General features: G+C 30.1%; 2 protein-coding genes and 1 pseudogene across 2 annotated transcripts; all 3 read left to right on the plus strand.

The window, feature by feature from the left end:
- Window positions 1-1,663: 1,663 nt before the first annotated feature.
- Window positions 1,664-3,225, plus strand: LOC131177228 (peroxidase RIP1-like). Its single transcript, XM_058142191.1, has 3 exons — window positions 1,664-2,044; window positions 2,144-2,338; window positions 2,440-3,225. Exons 1-3 carry the CDS (start codon window positions 1,826-1,828, stop codon window positions 2,986-2,988), a joined length of 963 nt encoding a protein of 320 aa, XP_057998174.1. The 5' UTR covers window positions 1,664-1,825; the 3' UTR covers window positions 2,989-3,225.
- Window positions 3,226-11,032: 7,807 nt separating this feature from the next.
- Window positions 11,033-12,435, plus strand: LOC131177227 (peroxidase RIP1-like). The gene is made up of 3 exons (XM_058142190.1): window positions 11,033-11,284; window positions 11,384-11,578; window positions 11,680-12,435. Exons 1-3 carry the CDS (start codon window positions 11,066-11,068, stop codon window positions 12,226-12,228), a joined length of 963 nt encoding a protein of 320 aa, XP_057998173.1. The 5' UTR covers window positions 11,033-11,065; the 3' UTR covers window positions 12,229-12,435.
- A 3,613-nt stretch (window positions 12,436-16,048) lies between these two features.
- Window positions 16,049-17,621, plus strand: LOC131177229 (peroxidase 2-like; annotated as a pseudogene).
- Window positions 17,622-21,353: the final 3,732 nt, after the last annotated feature.

Below are 21,353 nucleotides of genomic sequence, written 5' to 3' on the forward strand. Positions count from 1 at the left end.
AACAATGATATCTTCAATACTTCAACAGAAAAATTGCATCAATGCCAGAAAAAACAAATAATGAAGTATCCGCCCTATGTAGAAAGCACAAAATCAATGGAAACCAAAAATGAGAGAACGAAACTTTTCTAGCCAAAAAGAAACCTTTACGATCGACAAACAAAACCCTGAGGCTGTTCTGTACCCTAACAACCGATATAGATCCTTCATCTGCAGAATTACTAAAAGCTAATTGTCCCATGTCTGGAGACCTTAATGGTTAATTTTTCTACTGATTGAACTACCCAACAACTTTTGATACTGCCTTTTTCAACGCTAAAAATCACTAAAAAAGGACTTTTAATTATGGTATATTATCTTCTTTCGTTTAAAAAAAAATAAAAGAACATGCAGCAATACCAGTTATGCATAAAACTTTACAATTAAAACTTTTTAAAAGTGCTCTCACAAACTTTGTATGTTGTTGTGCCACTAGAAATAAGCAGCTCTGCAAGACAGGTTTACGTTTTGGACATATATAATTAACTTCAGAAAAATTTGCTTATAATTTGGTCGGGTAGTGTATGGATACTTCCTCTGGTAAAAAAAAAAAAAAATAAAGATTTTATGGCAAGGTTTTGACGATTTGTCATGAACAAGAATGAAGTTACTTGAGAAGTAATCAACTAATACCCGACAACAAACTTTCCATGTACTTAAACAATTTAACAATAAATGATACGCGGTTCCAGCTCATAGGAACTAGTTAAAAGGGCAGAAAGCTTGAATCACATCTTAATTGCAGTTTTTTTTTTTTTTTTTTCAAAAAGAAATCTTAATTGCAGTGTTGATGTATACTATTATATAGCCTTTTTATTATACGGGCATTTAATATAAGTTGGCCTGTTATATAAAAATGAGTTTAATAACCATTAAATCATAAATTTATATTTAGATTTATGTAAAATTAATTAAAATAAATATAATGAATGTATAAATTTAAATATAAATATTTAATTTAATAATTATTAAATTTATTTTTATATGAGTTTAAATTTTTCACGATGATACTCTTTTATTATTTTTATTAATAATATTTTTACTCCGTCATGCTTAAAAATCAACAATACATAAATGTCCATGATCACAAATTACTTGTTGGACAAGAAAATGGTATTGACCAACCTACTCCATCGGAATAATTCAGCCAATTAACCGATGGAGCTGAATTAGCATATATTACAATTTCTCTTCTTCTTTAATTTATAATTTTGGTGGACCTTTTGTTTTCCCTAAAAAAAAAAAAGGTCAACTTTTGTGTGATGTATTATATTATCTAATTATAATGCAGCGATCTTTCCAAATACATTACTTAAGGACACTATCAATTTGTATTAGGAATCTGTTGACCATATCAATGTGGATGAGATACTGCTTCTAACAATAGCTCACCTGCCCAGCGAAAAATTTTCTATCTCCAATCTCTCAAATTGAAAATAATCGAGAGTAATTTATTATGGAGAAATGAGAGTTGTAATGATTAATAAACATATCAAGGCAGACATTAGACAGTCTGTATATGACCGGATCAAACAATTCCTTAACACTACGATTAATATTTCCCATAGACGACAGAGTCCCAAGGTTTCTTGCAACTCTTAGCTTCTCAGAAGCTAAGCCATCTAGTAGTTGGCCAAGTCCAAGGAAAAGAAACCCAACTCTTGTCTTTCCATATCTATAAATACAAACCAACAATGAAGCCAGAAAAAGCACCCAAATCTCAGTACACCTAGCTATCGCATTAGTTTTTTAGAGTTCACAATTCATCAATTACGAAGCAATAAGCATGGCCTCGAGTGGCAGCGTCTTCTATCTTTCTGCCTTGATTATATTGGCAGCTGCTGCTGCAACAGTAGCTTCATCTTCACTTTCTCCTTATTACTATGACAGAGTGTGTCCCGAAGCTTTACCAACTATTAAACGACTCGTTGAGGCTGCAGTATACAGAGAACAACGGATGGGTGCTTCTTTGCTACGACTGCATTTCCACGACTGTTTTGTTAATGTACTGCTTTTCCCGATTTCTCACTTAAATTTGATCATTTCATGACAATTAATCAAGTTAATTTATTAATGATTTGGCTTTTATTGGTAATACTTGCAGGGCTGTGATGCATCAATTCTTCTGGATCCTTCACCCACTATTGACAGTGAAAAGAATGCTCGCCCTAATTTAAACTCTGCCAGAGGATTTGAAGTTATCGACCAGATAAAGCAGGCAGTGGACGAAGTGTGTGGTCGCCCAGTGGTCTCCTGCGCAGACATTTTGGCTGTTGTAGCTCGCGATTCTGTAGTTGCGGTAATTGCTTTTATCTCTATTGCATCTTGCAGAAAATTAAACATGTACAGAACTTAAATTATGGCTATTAGTGATGGCTAATATATATGAAAAATATGCAGTTAGGAGGACCAACGTGGAAAGTGAAACTTGGGAGGAGAGACGCAACTACGGCTAGCAGGGCAAAAGCAGACAGTGACATCCCATCTCCATTTATGGACCTTCCTGCACTTATTAACAACTTCAAAAACCAAGGTCTCAACGAGAAAGACCTTGTTGCTCTCTCTGGTGGCCACAGTATTGGGTTTGCACAATGTTTTGTCTTCAGGAACCGAATCTACAGTGAAACTAATATTGACCCTAAATTTGCTCAACAGCGAAGATCAACTTGTCCACGCATTGGTGGCAACTCGACCCTATCTCCTCTTGATCCAACGCCTGCACGATTTGACACTGCATACTTCACCAATTTGATCAAGAAAAAGGGTCTTCTTCATTCGGATCAACAACTTTTTAATGGTGGCTCCACTGATGGTATAGTAAAAACTTACAGTTCAAATGCCAAAGCTTTCTCTGCCGATTTTGCTAGGTCTATGGTTAAGATGGGAAACATAAAACCACTGACAGGAAACAAAGGACAAATTCGTTTGAACTGCAGGAAGGTGAACTAAGTGATTGCTGTCTATTTGCGGAAGATAATTTTTTTTTTTTGAAGTGTTGAATTTATTTTACAACTTTGATGCTAAATAATACATGCACGCTAGAGAAAATTATATAGCCTTAATTCTCTGGTATATGCATGGCACTGAGTGTCTGTTAATTGAATTAATTGTTTTTTGTAAGTGTTAATTAATTAATTTTTAATTTTAGGATACAGCAAGTAGTATTTTCTTGTTGGATTTTATTCATCCCATGTTCCTTGTAATGACAGGTCGTGAGTATTAAATAAATTTAAGTCATGGAATAATTTAAATCAAGAATAAAGATTATTTTAAATTAAATTTCATATTTTCAAAGAATGTGCCGGTTTGCCATGTTGGTTTGGTGGTAATCAATTAAATAACCTATGAGCACTCACTAAATATTTTTAGAGTTGGAAACTTTTTGTCTAAATCCTATTAATTATACTACTATAATTTTGCATAAAAAAATTTAAAATAAGTCATTTATATAAAATATAATAGTGATTATCTTAATTTAAAAGAGCTAATCTTATTGACAGAATATTTGATTTGGCCATTTGGTGGGAAACATGCTTCACTCAGTGGTAATTTACTATTATTTGACTCCAAGTTTTCTATGAACCCAATTTAGAAACAATCAAATTCTGATATTATTATGAAGAGAAAATTTATATTTGTTATCATTGTATTCCTATCTAAATAACAAAGCAAACAACAAATACTCACAAAAAAGAGGAAATATACCAAATTCTCACAAAAGATAAGACATTAAATCTTACCAAATTAGGTGACAAAAATCATATTTATTAATAAAAATAAATTGAAGATAAATATAAATTTATTCTAAAAGGATATAAATCTTGAGATTATAGAAAAAACACATAAAAAAACAAAAGAGAAAGAGAAAAATAAAAAGGTAACTACTAGTGAAAATAGTTAGCGATGACTGGCTCAAAAAAATCATATCATAATTTTAAATTATCAGTAATTTATAAATTATATAAATAAATACATTAGAATGTAGTTAATTAAGAACAATCTTTTGATGTGTCCCAACCGCAAGTGCACGGGTCGTTCAAGTAGTATAGAAAAAGATATCGTTCCCACAAGGAGTTGTGTTAATGATTGAATTTTTGATGTAAAATAAAATATGTTAAAATTGTATTTTAATCAAATTAATAAAAGAAATTTAGGAATTTGAAGCATAAGGTATGAAAATGCAAAACTAAATTCAAATAATGACTAATTTAATAATTCGCAAAATAAAGAAATTGATAATAATGAAAATTAATAAAATGAGATTAAACTAAACACTCAAAAGTAAAATTCTAAGCAATAATTGATGAAAGACGATTCTGGAGTTAAGGGTTCATATTTAAGTCATTTTTGGATTTTCCCTAGCTAGCCCAATCTATGAAATTTATGGGTTTAAAGGAGATTAATTCTAAAATCAATTTAAAACTCTTTCGAGTGAGACAAAGAGTGCCTTAATTAACTTAATCTAACTTTCGTGGAGTTAAAATTAATCAAGAACCATTAGGTTCTTTAATTAATCTATTAAAACCCTCTTAACCCTTAGTCTATTTCTAGATCTAAGTTAATTAAGTCCAATTTCTTGATTAACTATCACTTGGTTTTCTCCTTTCGGTGCTTCAATCAAGGATTAAGAACATAACTTAATGGGGCCCTTCATTAAGCATGTGAATAAACACACAAGAAATGGATTAAACCTCATAAATTCATTAAATTGGGACTAACCCAGTTCAAACCACAAAAATAACTAAAATATTACATCCATTACTGATGCATACATTTTGCATAATCATTTAGGTTTAATTTTATAGCCATTTTATTTGATTATTAGTCATTTTTAGCTAATTTCATTAGTTATTTAGTTAGTTTTTCATAATTGTCAATTTTGGATTAATTTGTAATTTTTACTTTATTTTGTAGGAAAAATGGTGTTTTTGAAGGACTGAAGAGAAATTTTGCCATTGATGAGTGACTTCTACAGCCAAAGATGCCAAAAACAAGTTTCAAAGTTGAAATATGCATTAGCCAAATTGCGCATAACTTGCCGCATAAGCCATGCAGATTTGCATAAGGAGGAAAATCACTGTTCCAATACCTGCCGAATTGTGCATAAGGAGAGTGCATGGCTTATGCAGATTCACGCCCCCTTATGCAATCTCATGGAATTGTGCATAACCCATGCACCTGGTCATGCAGTTTTGCATAAGTGAGCCAGAACTGAAATCGCATAAGGGACTGCATAACTTATGCAGTCCACTTATGCAGTCCCACAAAGGTTTCATTAATGAGCTGGCAGAAGATTCCCTTAGAAAATCCCTCCTAAAACACACCATTTTAGGGCTCCATGTCAGAAAATGCTATAAATAGCGATTTCCCATTTTGGAGGGGGAAGTAGAAAAGCAAGGAAGAAAAAAAGGAAGGAAAGGGCAGCAGCTGAAGGGTCACATTCACCTTCCACACCATTTCCAATCAGATTTGGAGATTTCTTTCTTTTCTTACATTTTTCCTACATTTCTAGCGTTTAGTTTTTTGTTTCTTAGCTTAGATTAAAGCTTTATTTCCATTTAAACTTAGAATATCTTGTAAGCATTATGGGTAGTGAGTAGTTTATTTAGATTCTGGAGTAAGGGTTGTAATATTTGAGATATTTTGTGGATTTTGATTGGGTAATCCATATTTTGTGGTCTTAATGAGTTTTATTCATTTCTTGTGTGCTTAATGACATGCTTAGTGTAGGATCCCATTAAGTGATGTTCTTAATCCATGGTTGAGGCACCGAAAGGAGAAGGCCTTGTGATAGATAATCAAGAAATTGGACTTAATTAACTTAGATCTAGAAATAGATTAAGGATTAAGAGGATTCACAGATTAATTAAAGAACCTAATGGGTCTTAATTAACTCTAACTCCACGAAAGTAGGATTAGATTGATTAAGGCACTCTTTGTCTCACTCGAAAGGGTATTCAAAGGATTTAAGAATTAATCTCCTTAAAACCCGTAAGTTCCACAAGATTGGATAACCAATTTAAAAATCCCAAAATAGCTCGAATATGAAATCCCGAACTCCGGAATCGCCTTTTTATCATTGTCAATTTCTAATTGAATTTTATTACTTGCCATTTTAAATATTGCCATATTTGAACTTGCTTATTTCAATTTGATGCAATTTTAGTTTAATTAATACATTTTTGGATAGATTTTTTATTTTGCACATATAGATTTCATACTCAAATACCCATCAATTTGTTACTTTAATTTCAAAGATAGTTCAATTTAGTCAACTTTTTATATCAAAAATTCAATCATTAACACAACTCCTCGTGGGAACGATATCTTTTTCTATACTACTTGTACGACCCGTGCACTTGCGGTTGGGCCACATCAAGTTTTTGGCGCCGTTGCCGAGGAGTTGTTTGTTTAAGATTGAATTCTTGATTATTTTAGTCGTTTTTAGTTTTATCTTTGTTATATTTTCATTTTGTGCTTGTTTGTTCTTTTTCAGGTACTTTTAATCTTTTATGAGAAGAGCTAGAAGCACAAGTGACACATCCTTACTATTTAATCCTGAAATTGAGAAATTTTGTAGAGCCAACAAGAAAGAAACTAGAAAAAGGAAAGAAGCTTTGAGAGAAACTGAAATTGAAGCAGACATGGCTGATGAAAGAATTAGAATTGGTGGTGGTAATGCTGGAAATGATCGAAACAACGAAAATGCAGCCAAAGGTGAAGAGGTTGTAAATGCTAATGTACCCAGGGGAAGTATGATGGATCATGCTTTTCCTCGTTTTGATGACTTGAGAGAGAGCATAGCAAGACCAAGAATTGATGCAAATAGTTATAAGATGGATTTTGGAGTTCTTCAAATGATTCAAAATTCTCAATTCGGAGGACATCCTTCTGAAAATCCACACACACATCTGAAGAAGTTTGCTATGATTTGTGATATGCAAAAACAACCTGGAGTGTCTGATGATGCAGCAAGATTGAAGCTATTCCCATTCTCTTTGAAAGATAGAGCATTGGATTGGCTTGATCATAAGTTTGGGAACAGTAAGGTTTACTACGGGCCTTGGAGGCTTTATGTCGGTTCAGATTCTAGTGTCGGTCCGGCCCATAGGTTGGGTCGTGACAGTAAGACCTTAAGATAAACACAATACTCAATTCAAAGTCTAAGATAAAATAAAGCAACGACAACTCTATGAGGAGGAAACCTGCATTTGATAAATCTGAAAATTTGTACATAATGAAAATAGATCGGATATTTATAAAAATTTAAATCTTAATCTCATCTAATAGGAAAATAATTTAAAAGACTTAAACTAATTAGGAATAATATTTTAAAGTCCTAAAAAAATTAGAAATAACAAATCAAAATTAAATAAAAATTAAAAAATCTAAATTATAGTATAAATCTTAAACTAAGTGAGACTTCAAATGCCTCTTTTTAACTTATCACTGTGTAACTCTTTATCTCTTGATGCTTCTATTTTAAAATCCACTCACCATTATTATTATTATTTTTTTAGAAAGCTCTTTCATCTTATTTAATTTAAAATTCAATCCACAATTAATATTTAAATTCCATTTTCATTTTATAGCAAAACAAGAATTAAAAATACAATTTGTGTTGAGGAATGCTTAAAGGATATTGATTACGCTGTGGCACATTCCAATGCCTTTATAATTAGTTTGCACTGCTCACCATTCTCTATGAACTATCGAAATTATATACACGGTTAAGGTTGGAGAAATTTTAAAAATACAATTATGATAGGTACAACTGTTTATGGTTTTTTTATAAAGGTGGATTCCATCATAACCAATTATTTTATTGATCATTTTTATTTATTATTTTTTAGAAATTGATTTGTACAAAATATTTATTATTTTGAGAAAATTAAGTAATATTAATTAATTTTTTTTTCAATTTTATTCTCATATCTATTAAATATAATAATTATTTTTATAATTTACTAAAATTTATCTTATCACCTCTCTCTCTTTTTCTTAATTGAATGAGAAAAATAATAATTTTAGTCAAATTAAGAGTATTTTATTACAATTTAAGTGATTTAATTGATTTTAAATCACCATGAAAAAACTTAGATAATTGATAAAAATAGATGGATAGGGTATTAAGATCTATTCATTATATATATAACAGTTGCATGGAATAATTTTTTTGGAATGTGGTGAATGGAATAGGGGCCTGCAATTTTAATTTCATGCTGGTTTTTTTGTAGTAGGTCATTGATCAGAATAAGCTAATATTCCAAGTGAATATGTGATATTAATGATAATACACGATTATATTATTTATTTTTATTTATAGTTTTTTAGCCAATAGTGAAGTTAGGATTTTAAATAAAGGGGTAAATTTTTTATTTTTCATAAAAGTAAAAAGATTTATAGCGTAAAAAAAATTTCAATGAAGTAACTAATTAATATCAAACATCTATAATATTTTTTACATTGACTAAAATTATAAAAGTAGAATCACAGTTGTACTTTGTGAGTCTTATACCTTTATAAAATTGCATAACAATTTCATTGTCAACTTTATAAAAATTATCTTCTTCAATATATGTGATTAAACAGTTTATAATATATTATCTCTAATTCTATTACGTAATGGATCCTTCATAATTTTTATTGTGGAAAAAGCCCTTTCAACAGAAGCAATTGCAACATGCAAGACTTGAGTTAAAATTATAAGTTTATAAGTTAATAAATACGAAATATGCTTCTTTATTTTGCCATTTCATCAACAAGATCACTAATTTTGATCATATTTGAAAAATTCACAATTAGACTTCACATCAATAAAATATGTCTTTAATATTATCAAGAGTAATAAATTAGAAGGGGACAAATCCTTTAAAATATATATTTTTTTAAGTCTTAAATTAATCTATAGGACTTGTAAGTAATGAAAAATGAAAAAAAAAAAAAATTAAAACACAAAAAAGACGTGACTTAGCCATTGGATGGAACCCACTCATATGTACGCTTTGTTTATTTATTATTGACTTGTCATTCTATATATATTATTCCACATGAAATCACCAATGTAGGATAAAATTTCTCCTTGATATTGACCTCCATCCCCATAAAATAATGCAAGGTATCCATGTCGCAAACATGAATTTACGTTGCAATTTAGCAATAAATTGATCAATAATGATCAGCAACAATGGTATCTTCAATACTTCAACAGAAAAATTGCATCAGTGCCAGAAATAACAAATAATGAAGTATCCGCCCTATGTAGAAAGCACAAAATCAATGGAAACCAAAAATGAGAGAACGTAACTTTTCTAGCCAAAAAGAAAACTTTACGATCGACAAACAAAACCCTGAGGCTGTTCTGTACCCTAACAACCGATATAGATCCTTCATCTGCAGAATTACTAAAAGCTAATTGTCCCATGTCTGGAGACCTTAATGGTTAATTTTTCTACTGATTGAACTACCCAACAACTTTTGATACTGCCTTTTTCAACGCTAAAAATCACTAAAAAAGGACTTTTAATTATGGTATATTATCTTCTTTCGTTTAAAAAAAAATAAAAGAACATGCAGCAATACCAGTTATGCATAAAACTTTACAATTAAAACTTTTTAAAAGTGCTCTCACAAACTTTGTACGTTGTTGTGCCACTAGAAATAAGCAGCTCTGCAAGACAGGTTTACGTTTTGGACATATATAATTAACTTCAGAAAAATTTGCTTATAATTTGGTCGGGTAGTGTATGGATACTTCCTCTCGTAAAAAACAAAATAAATAAATAAATAAATAAATAAAGAAATAAAGATTTTATGGCAAGGTTTTGACGATTTGTAATGAACAAGAATGAAGTTACTTGAGAAGTAATCAACTAATACCCGACAACAAACTTTCCATGTACTTAAACAATTTAACAATAAATGATACGCGGTTCCAGCTCATAGGAACTAATTAAGAGGGCAGAAAGCTTGAATCACATCTTAATTGCAGTTTTTTTTTTTTTTTAAAAAGAAATCTTAATTGCAGTGTTGATGTATACTATTATATAGCCTTTTTATTATAGGGCATTTAATATTAGTTGGTCTGTTATATAAAAATGAATTTAATAACCATTAAATCATAAATTTATATGTAGATTTATGTAAAATTAATTAAAATAAATATAATGAATATATAAATTTAAATATAAATATTTAATTTAATAATTATTAAATTTATTTTTATATGAGTTTGAATTTTTCACGATGATACTCTTTTATTATTTTTATTAATAATATTTTTACTCCGTCATGCTTAAAAATCAACAATACATAAATGTCCATGATCACAAATTACTTGTTGGACAAGAAAATGGTATTGACCAACCTACTCCATCGGAATAATTCAGCCAATTAACCGATGGAGCTGAATTAGCATATATTACAATTTCTCTTCTCCTTTAATTTATAATTTTGGTGGACCTTTTGTTTTCCCTAAAAAAAAAAAGGTCAACTTTTGTGTGATGTATTATATTATCTAATTATAATGCAGCGATCTTTCCAAATACATTACTTAAGGACACTATCAATTTGTATTAGGAATCTGTTGACCATATCAATGTGGATGAGATACTGCTTCTAACAATAGCTCACCTGCCCAGCGAAAAATTTTCTATCTCCAATCTCTCAAATTGAAAATAATCGAGAGTAATTTATTATGGAGAAATGAGAGTTGTAATGATTAATAAACATATCAAGGCAGACATTAGACAGTCTGTATATGACCGGATCAAACAATTCCTTAACACTACGATTAATATTTCCCATAGACGACAGAGTCCCAAGGTTTCTTGCAACTCTTAGCTTCTCAGAAGCTAAGCCATCTAGTAGTTGGCCAAGTCCAAGGAAAAGAAACCCAACTCTTGTCTTTCCATATCTATAAATACAAACCAACAATGAAGCCAGAAAAAGCACCCAAATCTCAGTACACCTAGCTATCGCATTAGTTTTTTAGAGTTCACAATTCATCAATTACGAAGCAATAAGCATGGCCTCGAGTGGCAGCGTCTTCTATCTTTCTGCCTTGATTACATTGGCAGCTGCTGCTGCAACAGTAGCTTCATCTTCACTTTCTCCTTATTACCATGACAGAGTGTGTCCCGAAGCTTTACCAACTATTAAACGACTCGTTGAGGCTGCAGTATACAGAGAACAACGGATGGGTGCTTCTTTGCTACGACTGCATTTCCACGACTGTTTTGTTAATGTACTGCTTTTCCCAATTTCTCACTTAAATTTGATCATTTCATGACAATTAATCAAGTTAATTTATTAATGATTTGGCTTTTATTGGTAATACTTGCAGGGCTGTGATGCATCAATTCTTCTGGATCCTTCACCCACTATTGACAGTGAAAAGAATGCTCGCCCTAATTTAAACTCTGCCAGAGGATTTGAAGTTATCGACCAGATAAAGCAGGCAGTGGACGAAGTGTGTGGTCGCCCAGTGGTCTCCTGCGCAGACATTTTGGCTGTTGTAGCTCGCGATTCTGTAGTTGCGGTAATTGCTTTTATCTCTATTGCATCTTGCAGAAAATTAAACATGTATAGAACTTAAATTATGGCTATTAGTGATGGCTAATATATATGAAAAATATGCAGTTAGGAGGACCAACGTGGAAAGTGAAACTTGGGAGGAGAGACTCAACTACGGCTAGCAGGGCAAAAGCAGACAGTGACATCCCATCTCCATTTATGGACCTTCCTGCACTTATTAACAACTTCAAAAACCAAGGTCTCAACGAGAGAGACCTTGTTGCTCTCTCTGGTGGCCACAGTATTGGGTTTGCACAATGTTTTGTCTTCAGGAACCGAATCTACAGTGAAACTAATATTGACCCTAAATTTGCTCAACAGCGAAGATCAACTTGTCCACGCACTGGTGGCAACTCGACCCTATCTCCTCTTGATCCAACGCCTGCACGATTTGACACTGCATACTTCACCAATTTGATCAAGAAAAAGGGTCTTCTTCATTCGGATCAACAACTTTTTAATGGTGGCTCCACTGATGGTATAGTAAAAACTTACAGCTCAAATGCCAAAGCTTTCTCTGCCGATTTTGCTAGGTCTATGGTTAAGATGGGAAACATAAAACCACTGACAGGAAACAAAGGACAAATTCGTTTGAACTGCAGGAAGGTGAACTAAGTGATTGCTGTCTATTTGCGGAAGATAATTTTTTTTTTTTTTTTGAAGTGTTGAATTTATTTTACAACTTTGATGCTAAATAATACATGCACGCTAGAGAAAATTATATAGCCTTAATTCTCTGGTATATGCATGGCACTAAGTGTCTGTTAATTGAATTAATTGTTTTTTGTAAGTGTTAATTAATTAATTTTTAATTTTAGGATACAGCAAGTAGTATTTTCTTGTTGGATTTTATTCATCCCATGTTTCTTGTAATGACAGGTCGTGAGTATTAAATAAATTTAAGTCATGGAATAATTTAAATCAAGAATAAAGATTATGTTAAATTAAATTTCATATTTTCAAAGAATGTGCCGGTTTGCCATGTTGGTTTGGTGGTAATCAATTAAATAACCTATGAGCACTCACTAAATATTTTTAGAGTTGGAAACTTTTTGTCTAAATCCTATTAATTATACTACTATAATTTTGCATAAAAAAAAATTTAAAATAAGTCATTTATATAAAATATAATAGCGATTATCTTAATTTAAATGAGCTAATCTTATTGACAGAATATTTGATTTGGCCATTCGGCGGGAAACATGCTTCACTCGGTGGTAATTTACTATTATTTGACTCCAAGTTTTCTATGAACCCAATCTAGAAGCAATCAAATTCTGATATTATTATGAAGAGAAAATTTATATTTGTTATCATTGTATTCCTATCTAAATAACAAAGCAAACAACAAATACTCACAAAGAGGAAATATACCAAATTCTCACAAAAGATAAGACATTAAATTATACCAAATTAGGTGACAAAAATCATATTTATCAATAAAAATAAATTGAAGATAAATATAAATTTATTCTAAAAGGATATAAATCTTGAGATTATAGAAAAAACACATAAAAAACAAAAGAGAAAGAGAAAAATAAAAAGGTAACTACTAGAGAAAATAGTTAGCGATGACTGGCTCAAAAAACTCATATCATAATTTTAAATTCTCAGTAATTTATAAATTATATAAATAAATACATTAGAATGTAGTTAATTAAGAACAATCTTTACATGCATATATATGGTGGATTTTCTTAACTCTATGAGGAAAAAGCTCAAAATTAGGCAACACAATATTACTTGAACAAGCTACACCACTAAAGCCCTGCAAAATCAAATTAAGTAAACATACCCATATGACGGTCTTGAAAGATAATATTGCCTAGCAATAACTACGTTACGAAATTAGCCAATCAATTCGGCATTTGTGATAACCTCTACCTCTTAATTTTTATAAAAATCGCCATATCCTTTAATAAACTAATTAATTACTCTCGCTGCTTCCCTTCACCACCTTTCTACAAGTAAGTGATGTAGCTCCCAAAACATATATATATATATAACTCAGGTTTTTGAATAGCCTATGAGTCCAATCATATTTAATGATTTAGCCATGAGATTCATTTAGTCAATTCAACCACTGTAAGACTTACTCAATAAAAGAAAAGAATATTAATTGAAGATAAACAATATTAGTAGGATTTCCAAATATGAAAATGCATATAATAATGTATTATAAATAGAAATATAATCATATAATTATGCTAGTTAATAATAACTATATAATTATATAGTTGACTTAATATAACCAACCATTATCTATATCTTATATAAAGAGATAAAATCATCTATGAAGGTATATTCTTCTTCCTAATCAATTTGATATATTATTCTCTCATATTAACTCTTACTTGAGCGTTGGTGGGTACTCACTGGATCCATATCTAGTAAGCCTCAGACCCATTTATTTTCTATTTTACAGATCTATATCCATAAGAAATTTTCGTGGACTGCAACAGTAAGCATTCCCACAACATTTTAATTATTTACCTCAAGAATTAGCTTACGTATTCCTTATTCCCAAGCCATATTTTTATATGAGAATTTTTTGTTAGATCTAATCTACGATAAATTTATAATATAAATATATGATATTTATATATTTAATAAATGAATTCTATTATATATTCTGTATCTTGAATTTATATATATACATATAGGAGTAGGGCTGTAGAGGTGGGATTATGTATGTGTATCAATTATCATGGTGTCTGTATATAGATACACATTGTTTGATGAAATCAACTCTGAAAGGCTTAAAAAAAAAAAAAAAAAACTCTAAAAAGTTTCATCCAATATTTATTTAAAAGTAATATCAAAATAAGACCTATTTATTAAATATATGAGTACCAAATATTTATATTTCGATTTTATATTGAATTGAGTTCATCATTAATTTTGGTTGACTATTTGGAAATAGCGTGATTTTCTCATGTAGGACATGTTCTAACAATACTGCCCCTAAATCTTATTAATTAGAGCATCTCATCTTCCCATACACATGCATTCACCAAATATTTCAAAGCCAGAAAGATATAATTAACTTTGTTTAGACTAATGATGATTAATAGAATAATAATAATAGGCATCGTATGAATCCCTAAAAATATGCTATTTATCTAAAAAAAATTATATTTATATTTTTTTTAATTCGAATTTGACTACTAATTAATTATAGATTAATTAATAGGGCTTCCTATTCTAGCAAAGAAAGATTATATATATATATATACACACACGGTCATTATATTCTCTTACTATTTATAATGATTTATTATTCTATAAAGTTGGTTAACCAATTTGAATGTATTGATTTCTTTTATATTAATGAAGTTATTACCGTTGGAAAAAAAATTTATTAGCATGCGTATATATAAGGAAAAAAATAACAATATATGCGTTGACATTTAAATCTGACATCCCGTAAGGTTGACATGGAATTGGCTGATGATAAATTTAACAATATATACGTTTATACGTTTAGTATTGCGATGTTAATGTAAAATGATTTATATCGTTTTCATTTCGAAAATCATTAGGAATTAATAGAGATGAAGGCTGTTAGAATTCGAATCTTTAACCTTACTGTACTATGAAATAAAAACATTGATTATTTACCTATTGACTCAATTATGTAAAATAATTATTATAATTATTAGTTTTTGGTATATATGAAACCCATAATTTTTTTTTATTAAAAATAAACTATTTATATCTAAAAAAAAAAAAAGCTCTTTAGATGATCAGAATTTGATATATTTAGTTAAACTCCCTTAATAACTAAGCTAACTTATTAGCTGTAATATTGATCAAAGTAGATACACTAATAGGCTTAGAAGTATTAATGAGAAATTATTAAGTATATCTAGTGCATATTTATCATCTCTCATAATTATATGAAACACACTTTTTATATTACAGAGAGTATCCACTTTTTTATTAAAGAGCGAGCACTATTTTTTTGATACTTTCTGTGTATCTAATAATTAGCCAATATTAATTGCCTCTCCTCCTAAAAATTGTGACTAATGTCAATTATTGAGGTCACACGAGCAAGCATGTCAATTCATTTACATGTCAGCATAAATGGACTTATTATTGGCCCATAAGATACCAATATGGCTTAAATTAACAGCATTAATATAAAATTGAGAAGTCATAATTACGCATTTCCAATTGCTTACGCGTTTAGGCTGGCTTACTAAAGTGGAGAAACTTGGCGGGTTTCAACGAAATAGAGCACAGCTAATTCTTACTACCTACACAACTTGCGAATATACAAAGACCAAATCAAAACAATGCCTACTACTCATTCCCTTCCCTTGCATGGACATAGTCACATCCACTGCCCAAGTCAAACTCAAGTTTACATATGCTCTTCATATCTATATATATATACCCATATCTCCTTGCCCAAGAGACACACAAAACCTACCACTACATCTTTCTCCTTCGAATCCAGAATTAGCATTTACACGTTCACTATAGTACGCTGTTAGAATTAACCAAATGGCTTCAAGTAGCACCTTCAGTCTTTGTGGGTACCTTCTTTTGGTTCTCGTTGCAACAGCTTCTTCCTCACTAACTCCCTCTTACTATGATGGAGTTTGTCCCAATGCTTTACCAACTATCAAAAGAGTTGTTGAGGCTGCAGTGTACAGAGAACGACGCATGGGTGCTTCTTTATTGCGTCTGCACTTCCATGACTGTTTTGTTAATGTATGTATATATATAGACCTAGTTGAGAAAAATTCTCTTCGCAAATTTAGTTTTTTTTTTTTTTTTATTTTTTATTTTTTTATATATATATATGAATTGTATTGGGTTTTTTTTGTATAGGGCTGTGATGCTTCAATTCTTTTGGATCCTTCTCCCACCATTGACAGTGAAAAGAATGCCCTCCCTAACGCAAATTCTGCTAGGGATTTGAAGTTATCGATCAAATTAAGTCAGAGGTGGACAAAGCCTGTGGAGGTGCAGTGGTCTCTTGTGCAGACATCTTAGCAGTTGTAGCTCGCGATTCTGTAGTTGCGGTATACATCTATATATCTAATTAATCCATTTTCTATTCTTTGCATATATTGACATGAAAAAATTGAAATTAAGCACAAATAGAAGCAAATTATCTCCTCCATTGTTAATGCTTTAATATTTTTTTTCTTTTTAAAATGCGCAGCTTGGTGGCCCAACATGGGCGGTGCAACTGGGGAGGAGAGACTCAACCACAGCTAGTAGGACCGCAGCGGAAACTGACCTCCCATCACCTTTTGCAGACCTTCCTGAGCTCATTAATGGCTTCAAGAAACAAGGTCTCGACGAGAAAGACCTTGTTGTGCTATCTGGTGCCCATACTTTAGGTTTCTCAAAGTGCGGTGCCTTCAAGAATAGGATCTACAATGAAACTAATGTTGACCCAAATTTTGCACAAAAGCGAAGATCAACTTGTCCACCCAATGGAGGTGATGGAAACCTTGCACCTCTAGACCCAACACCTGCACGCTTTGACCTTGCTTACTTCACCAACTTGAAAAATAAGAAAGGGCTTCTTCACTCTGATCAACAACTCTTCAATGGTGGCTCTACTGATAATCTTGTGAATACTTATAGCTCAAATGCGCCAGCTTTCTGGAATGATTTTGCTAATTCTATGGTTAAGATGGGCAATATAAAACCACTGACTGGAAATCAAGGCCAAGTTCGTTTGAACTGCAAGATGGTGAACTGATGAGAAATTTTCTCTGGACACCACTTAATTTTTTGCTGAAGGACGAGAATAATATTCCTTTATTTATTTATTTATTGCACAATTCTTTGATTTAGTATTTGTTAAGTTTAAATATGGTTTTGTCCATCTGTTCTTCTGAACAACATACTTGGGAGAGAAAGTAAAACCTTGGAAGTTGAATTTGTCGAATTGTATTTATCAAATATTCATTGCAATTGTGTACTTGTAACTATCAAATACAAAATTAATTCGATATTATTTAAAATAATAATAAAAGAAACTCCTTTTCATTTACCAGATGCATGGATATAAAATTTGTGATGATTATTATTATTATTAATGAAGTAAGTGGACTACTTCAAACCCCTGTCAGCATATATATATGATTGGCCTAGCTATATATATATATATATCCAACAAAAAGAAAAGCATACATTTTAGCTTTAGCAAATGATTGGTGAAAATCATACCTAATCGCTTTCAAATACTGCTTGAAAAAAGAAGCTTAGGATCGTTAGCTTTCAAATACTGCTTGAACAAAGAAGCTTGTGGACGCCCACAAGCTTCTTTGTTCAAGCAGTATTTGAAAGCTAACGTCCACAAGCTTCTTTGTTCAAGCAGTATTTGAAAGCGATTAGGTATGATTTTCACCAATCATTTGCTAAAGCTAAAATGTATGCTTTTCTTTTTGTTGTCCACAAGCTTCTTTGTTCAAGCAGTATTTGAAAGCGAACGTCCACAAGCTTCTTTGTTCAAGCAGTATTTGAAAGCGATTAGGTATGATTTTCACCAATCATTTGCTAAAGCTAAAATGTATGCTTTTCTTTTTGTTGGATATATATATATATCCACAAGCTTCTTTGTTCAAGCAGTATTTGAAAGCGAACGTCCACAAGCTTCTTTGTTCAAGCAGTATTTGAAAGCGATTAGGTATGATTTTCACCAATCATTTGCTAAAGCTGAAATGTATGCTTTTCTTTTTGTTGGAAATATATATATATATATATATATATATATATATATATATATATATATATATATATATACTTATCCCTCTATAGTAATTATATTTTCTTTTTAATAATTTGAATGATAATGTTGCTTGACTTTCGGGATCTAGGATTCCTTTTCTAAAGTGAGGCTTGCAATTGATGTTCTAACTTGTAAGTGCAAAGTACCTATTAAGTTATTCTAGCCACTCTAATTATTAGAAGTGAGTTTTTTTTTTTTTTTTTTCTCTATCGATCAAAGTTTAATTTTATGTAAAACAATTTTGGAAATAATAATATTAAATACATTGGAAAAATATAGAAAATACACTCTTAATATCACTTTTAAAAAATTAATCTTAATACATATTTAATTAGTTATAAATTAATTTGAGAATACTTTTACTATAATTAATGAAAAAGAAAGCTCATTTTTATTAATACACAAAAGAATAATAAAATAAAATTCAAAGAGGCCCACATTTAACTGGATTAGCCATGAGAATGTACATCAAGCCCAAGTATGAATCATTATTCGGCATGACAGCCAAGAGAAAATAATCCCAACTTGACAACTCAAAGTATATTTGGTTTAACTATTAAATACAGCTGATATATATTAATGGATAGCAATTATTGTTAGCTGATAGTTGATAGTTGGTAAATAATGATAGCTGATTTATATTAAGTATTTGGTAAAACTATATTTAATTGTTGCTATTAATATCTATAATTATTAATGAGAATATATTTTATATAATTTATTTTATTATTAAAATAAATATAAAATTATAAATTTATTATTTATGTTATTATTAAATAAATATGGTTATTAATTTAATATATTATATCATTTATTTATTGATTTTTTTATCATATTATTTATTATACTATTGAAATAAGAAAGTAATTAAATTTCTTTAAAAAATAATTAAATAATTTTAAAAATATAATTATAAAATTAAAAAATAATAAAATAGTTGTTATTGTTGATAAAGAAAAAAATCTTATAATTTTAAGTTTTTAGATAAAAAAAAGTGTATTTTTTTCATAATAAATAAATATTTTATATTTTTTATTATTAATAGAAAATATTTTAACTAAATTGCAATACATTAATTAAAGTGTTAAGATCAGAATAAAAAGATAAAATCAAATAATATTAATAATATTTATTTTTGAGTTACATGTAAAAGAATAATATATTCTAAATAAAAAATAAAATTAAATAATAGTTTTAAAAATAAAGCTGATATAAATTACAGAAGTATATTATATTAGTTACTCATCAGTTATCGGTTCTATTTTTTAAAGATTAATAAATATCTTAATTCACCTATTTGGATATTGATCATGTTAGTAGTATGCCCTAGAGCATATCATTTAGTATGTATCTTGTACATATTTTATTAATAAATGGCATTTCCACTTTTCTGTTTATATAATATATTCATGTGTAATAGAAAAGGTCTATTGATATTTTGTTAGAAATATTATTCTTAAGTTGTTAAGAATATGAGTGACAATATTTCTAGCACAAAGTATCATAAATAGGTTCACAATCGAGGATACTTCATAATAAGGACATGACTTATCCAGAAAGATTGTATTCATGTTTGTTCCCAAGTTATTTATATGAGATATAAATAAGATGGAATGGTGAGTCTCATGCCATATGACAAACATGATAGGCACTTATAAATGATAAGTAGGCCGAACCAGTGACACTTATGACAAGCACATGGAGTTTACTCTTGTCAATATTTTGTCATAAATCATATCAGTGCATATAATCTTTAGACCTGAGATAGCACAGTTATCTTGTATATAGGTAGTTTGAGTTTGATAATGCTTTCATACTTGTACTGTATGGATATATGGGCATGTGTTGGCTCCTACTAGTTATATATGGAGGTAGGTGTTGATCAAGATGGAATCTATTCCTCTAAGTAAATAGAGATAAAATCCTATGTTCATTTAATTGTTCTTGATGTTTCAAGTTCTGGCCAGGACAGATAGATTTAATCAGAAAAGAGTTTCGGATGAGAAAATCTTGTTAATCAAGAACTGGAATTAAAAGAGAACATAATATTCATAGCAAATGGAGTTTGACATAAACCATGACTCCAGCTTTAGTTGGGATTTTGTAACAGAGAGATTCTAGTGCATGGTAACATATGATTATAGGTTCATTTAAGGTAAACCTTATTACTAATTGGGTGGCCATGGCATGCTATGCTAGGTGTTAACCATGGTCTATGAGGTTCATAAAATGATTTAGAGAAATCATTTATGGTAAGAAAGAGTTCTAATAATATTAAGAGTTGATATCATGTCTCATTGCCAATTAGTGATGAGCCTAGTAAGTCACACACATACACAAGTTATCACCTATTTAAATATGATTTAATTAATTAATTAAAGAGTTTAATTGATTAATTAAATAGGTTTGGTTTGCAATTAAATTGCAAAGTCCCTAGCATGACTTGAAACCAAATCTAGATTATTGGATGTGTAGTATAAATTAAATTTATATTTAAAGTGTTTAAATATGAATTTAATTAATGAGAAATTAATTAATAGAGATTAATTAATTAATTTATATTTGATATAAATTAATTAGAAGAAGAAAATAATTATTTTGGGTTAAGAACTCAAAATTAAGACACAGGGGCATTTTGGTCATTTTGCAGTGTGACACGTGGCACCATGAGATGGTGACACATGGGAATACACATAAGCTTGCCAAATATTTTTTTTAATCATGTAAGATGATTAAAATCAAGATTAAATATAGGTTTGACACTTGGCACAATGTGATTGGGTCACTTAAACCTAGAGCTAATCAAAGGGTGACATGTGGCAAGGGTTTAATGTGTTAACCTAGCTATATAAGTGTTGTTATGAGAAAATAAAACACAACCAGCAGCCACACTCCTTTGTCACGCCACTTTGAGGGTTTTCATCTCTTCTTCTTCATCTCTTATCAATTCAAAGAGATTAGCCATCAATCTCTTGAATTA

Source organism: Hevea brasiliensis, unplaced genomic scaffold (genome assembly GCF_030052815.1).
Source record: "Hevea brasiliensis isolate MT/VB/25A 57/8 unplaced genomic scaffold, ASM3005281v1 Scaf369, whole genome shotgun sequence".
In the NCBI taxonomy this organism is placed as follows: Eukaryota; Viridiplantae; Streptophyta; class Magnoliopsida; order Malpighiales; family Euphorbiaceae; genus Hevea; species Hevea brasiliensis.

Bases quoted from the DNA above. Each gene is read 5' to 3' on its own strand.
- LOC131177227 (XM_058142190.1), top strand. From the start codon at position 11,066: ATGGCCTCGAGTGGCAGCGTCTTCTATCTTTCTGCCTTGATTACATTG. The intron at 11,285-11,383 runs GTACTGCTTTTC...TAATACTTGCAG, and splicing joins TCCACGACTGTTTTGTTAAT to GGCTGTGATGCATCAATTCT. The intron at 11,579-11,679 runs GTAATTGCTTTT...AAAAATATGCAG, and splicing joins CTCGCGATTCTGTAGTTGCG to TTAGGAGGACCAACGTGGAA.
- LOC131177228 (XM_058142191.1), top strand. From the start codon at position 1,826: ATGGCCTCGAGTGGCAGCGTCTTCTATCTTTCTGCCTTGATTATATTG. The intron at 2,045-2,143 runs GTACTGCTTTTC...TAATACTTGCAG, and splicing joins TCCACGACTGTTTTGTTAAT to GGCTGTGATGCATCAATTCT. The intron at 2,339-2,439 runs GTAATTGCTTTT...AAAAATATGCAG, and splicing joins CTCGCGATTCTGTAGTTGCG to TTAGGAGGACCAACGTGGAA.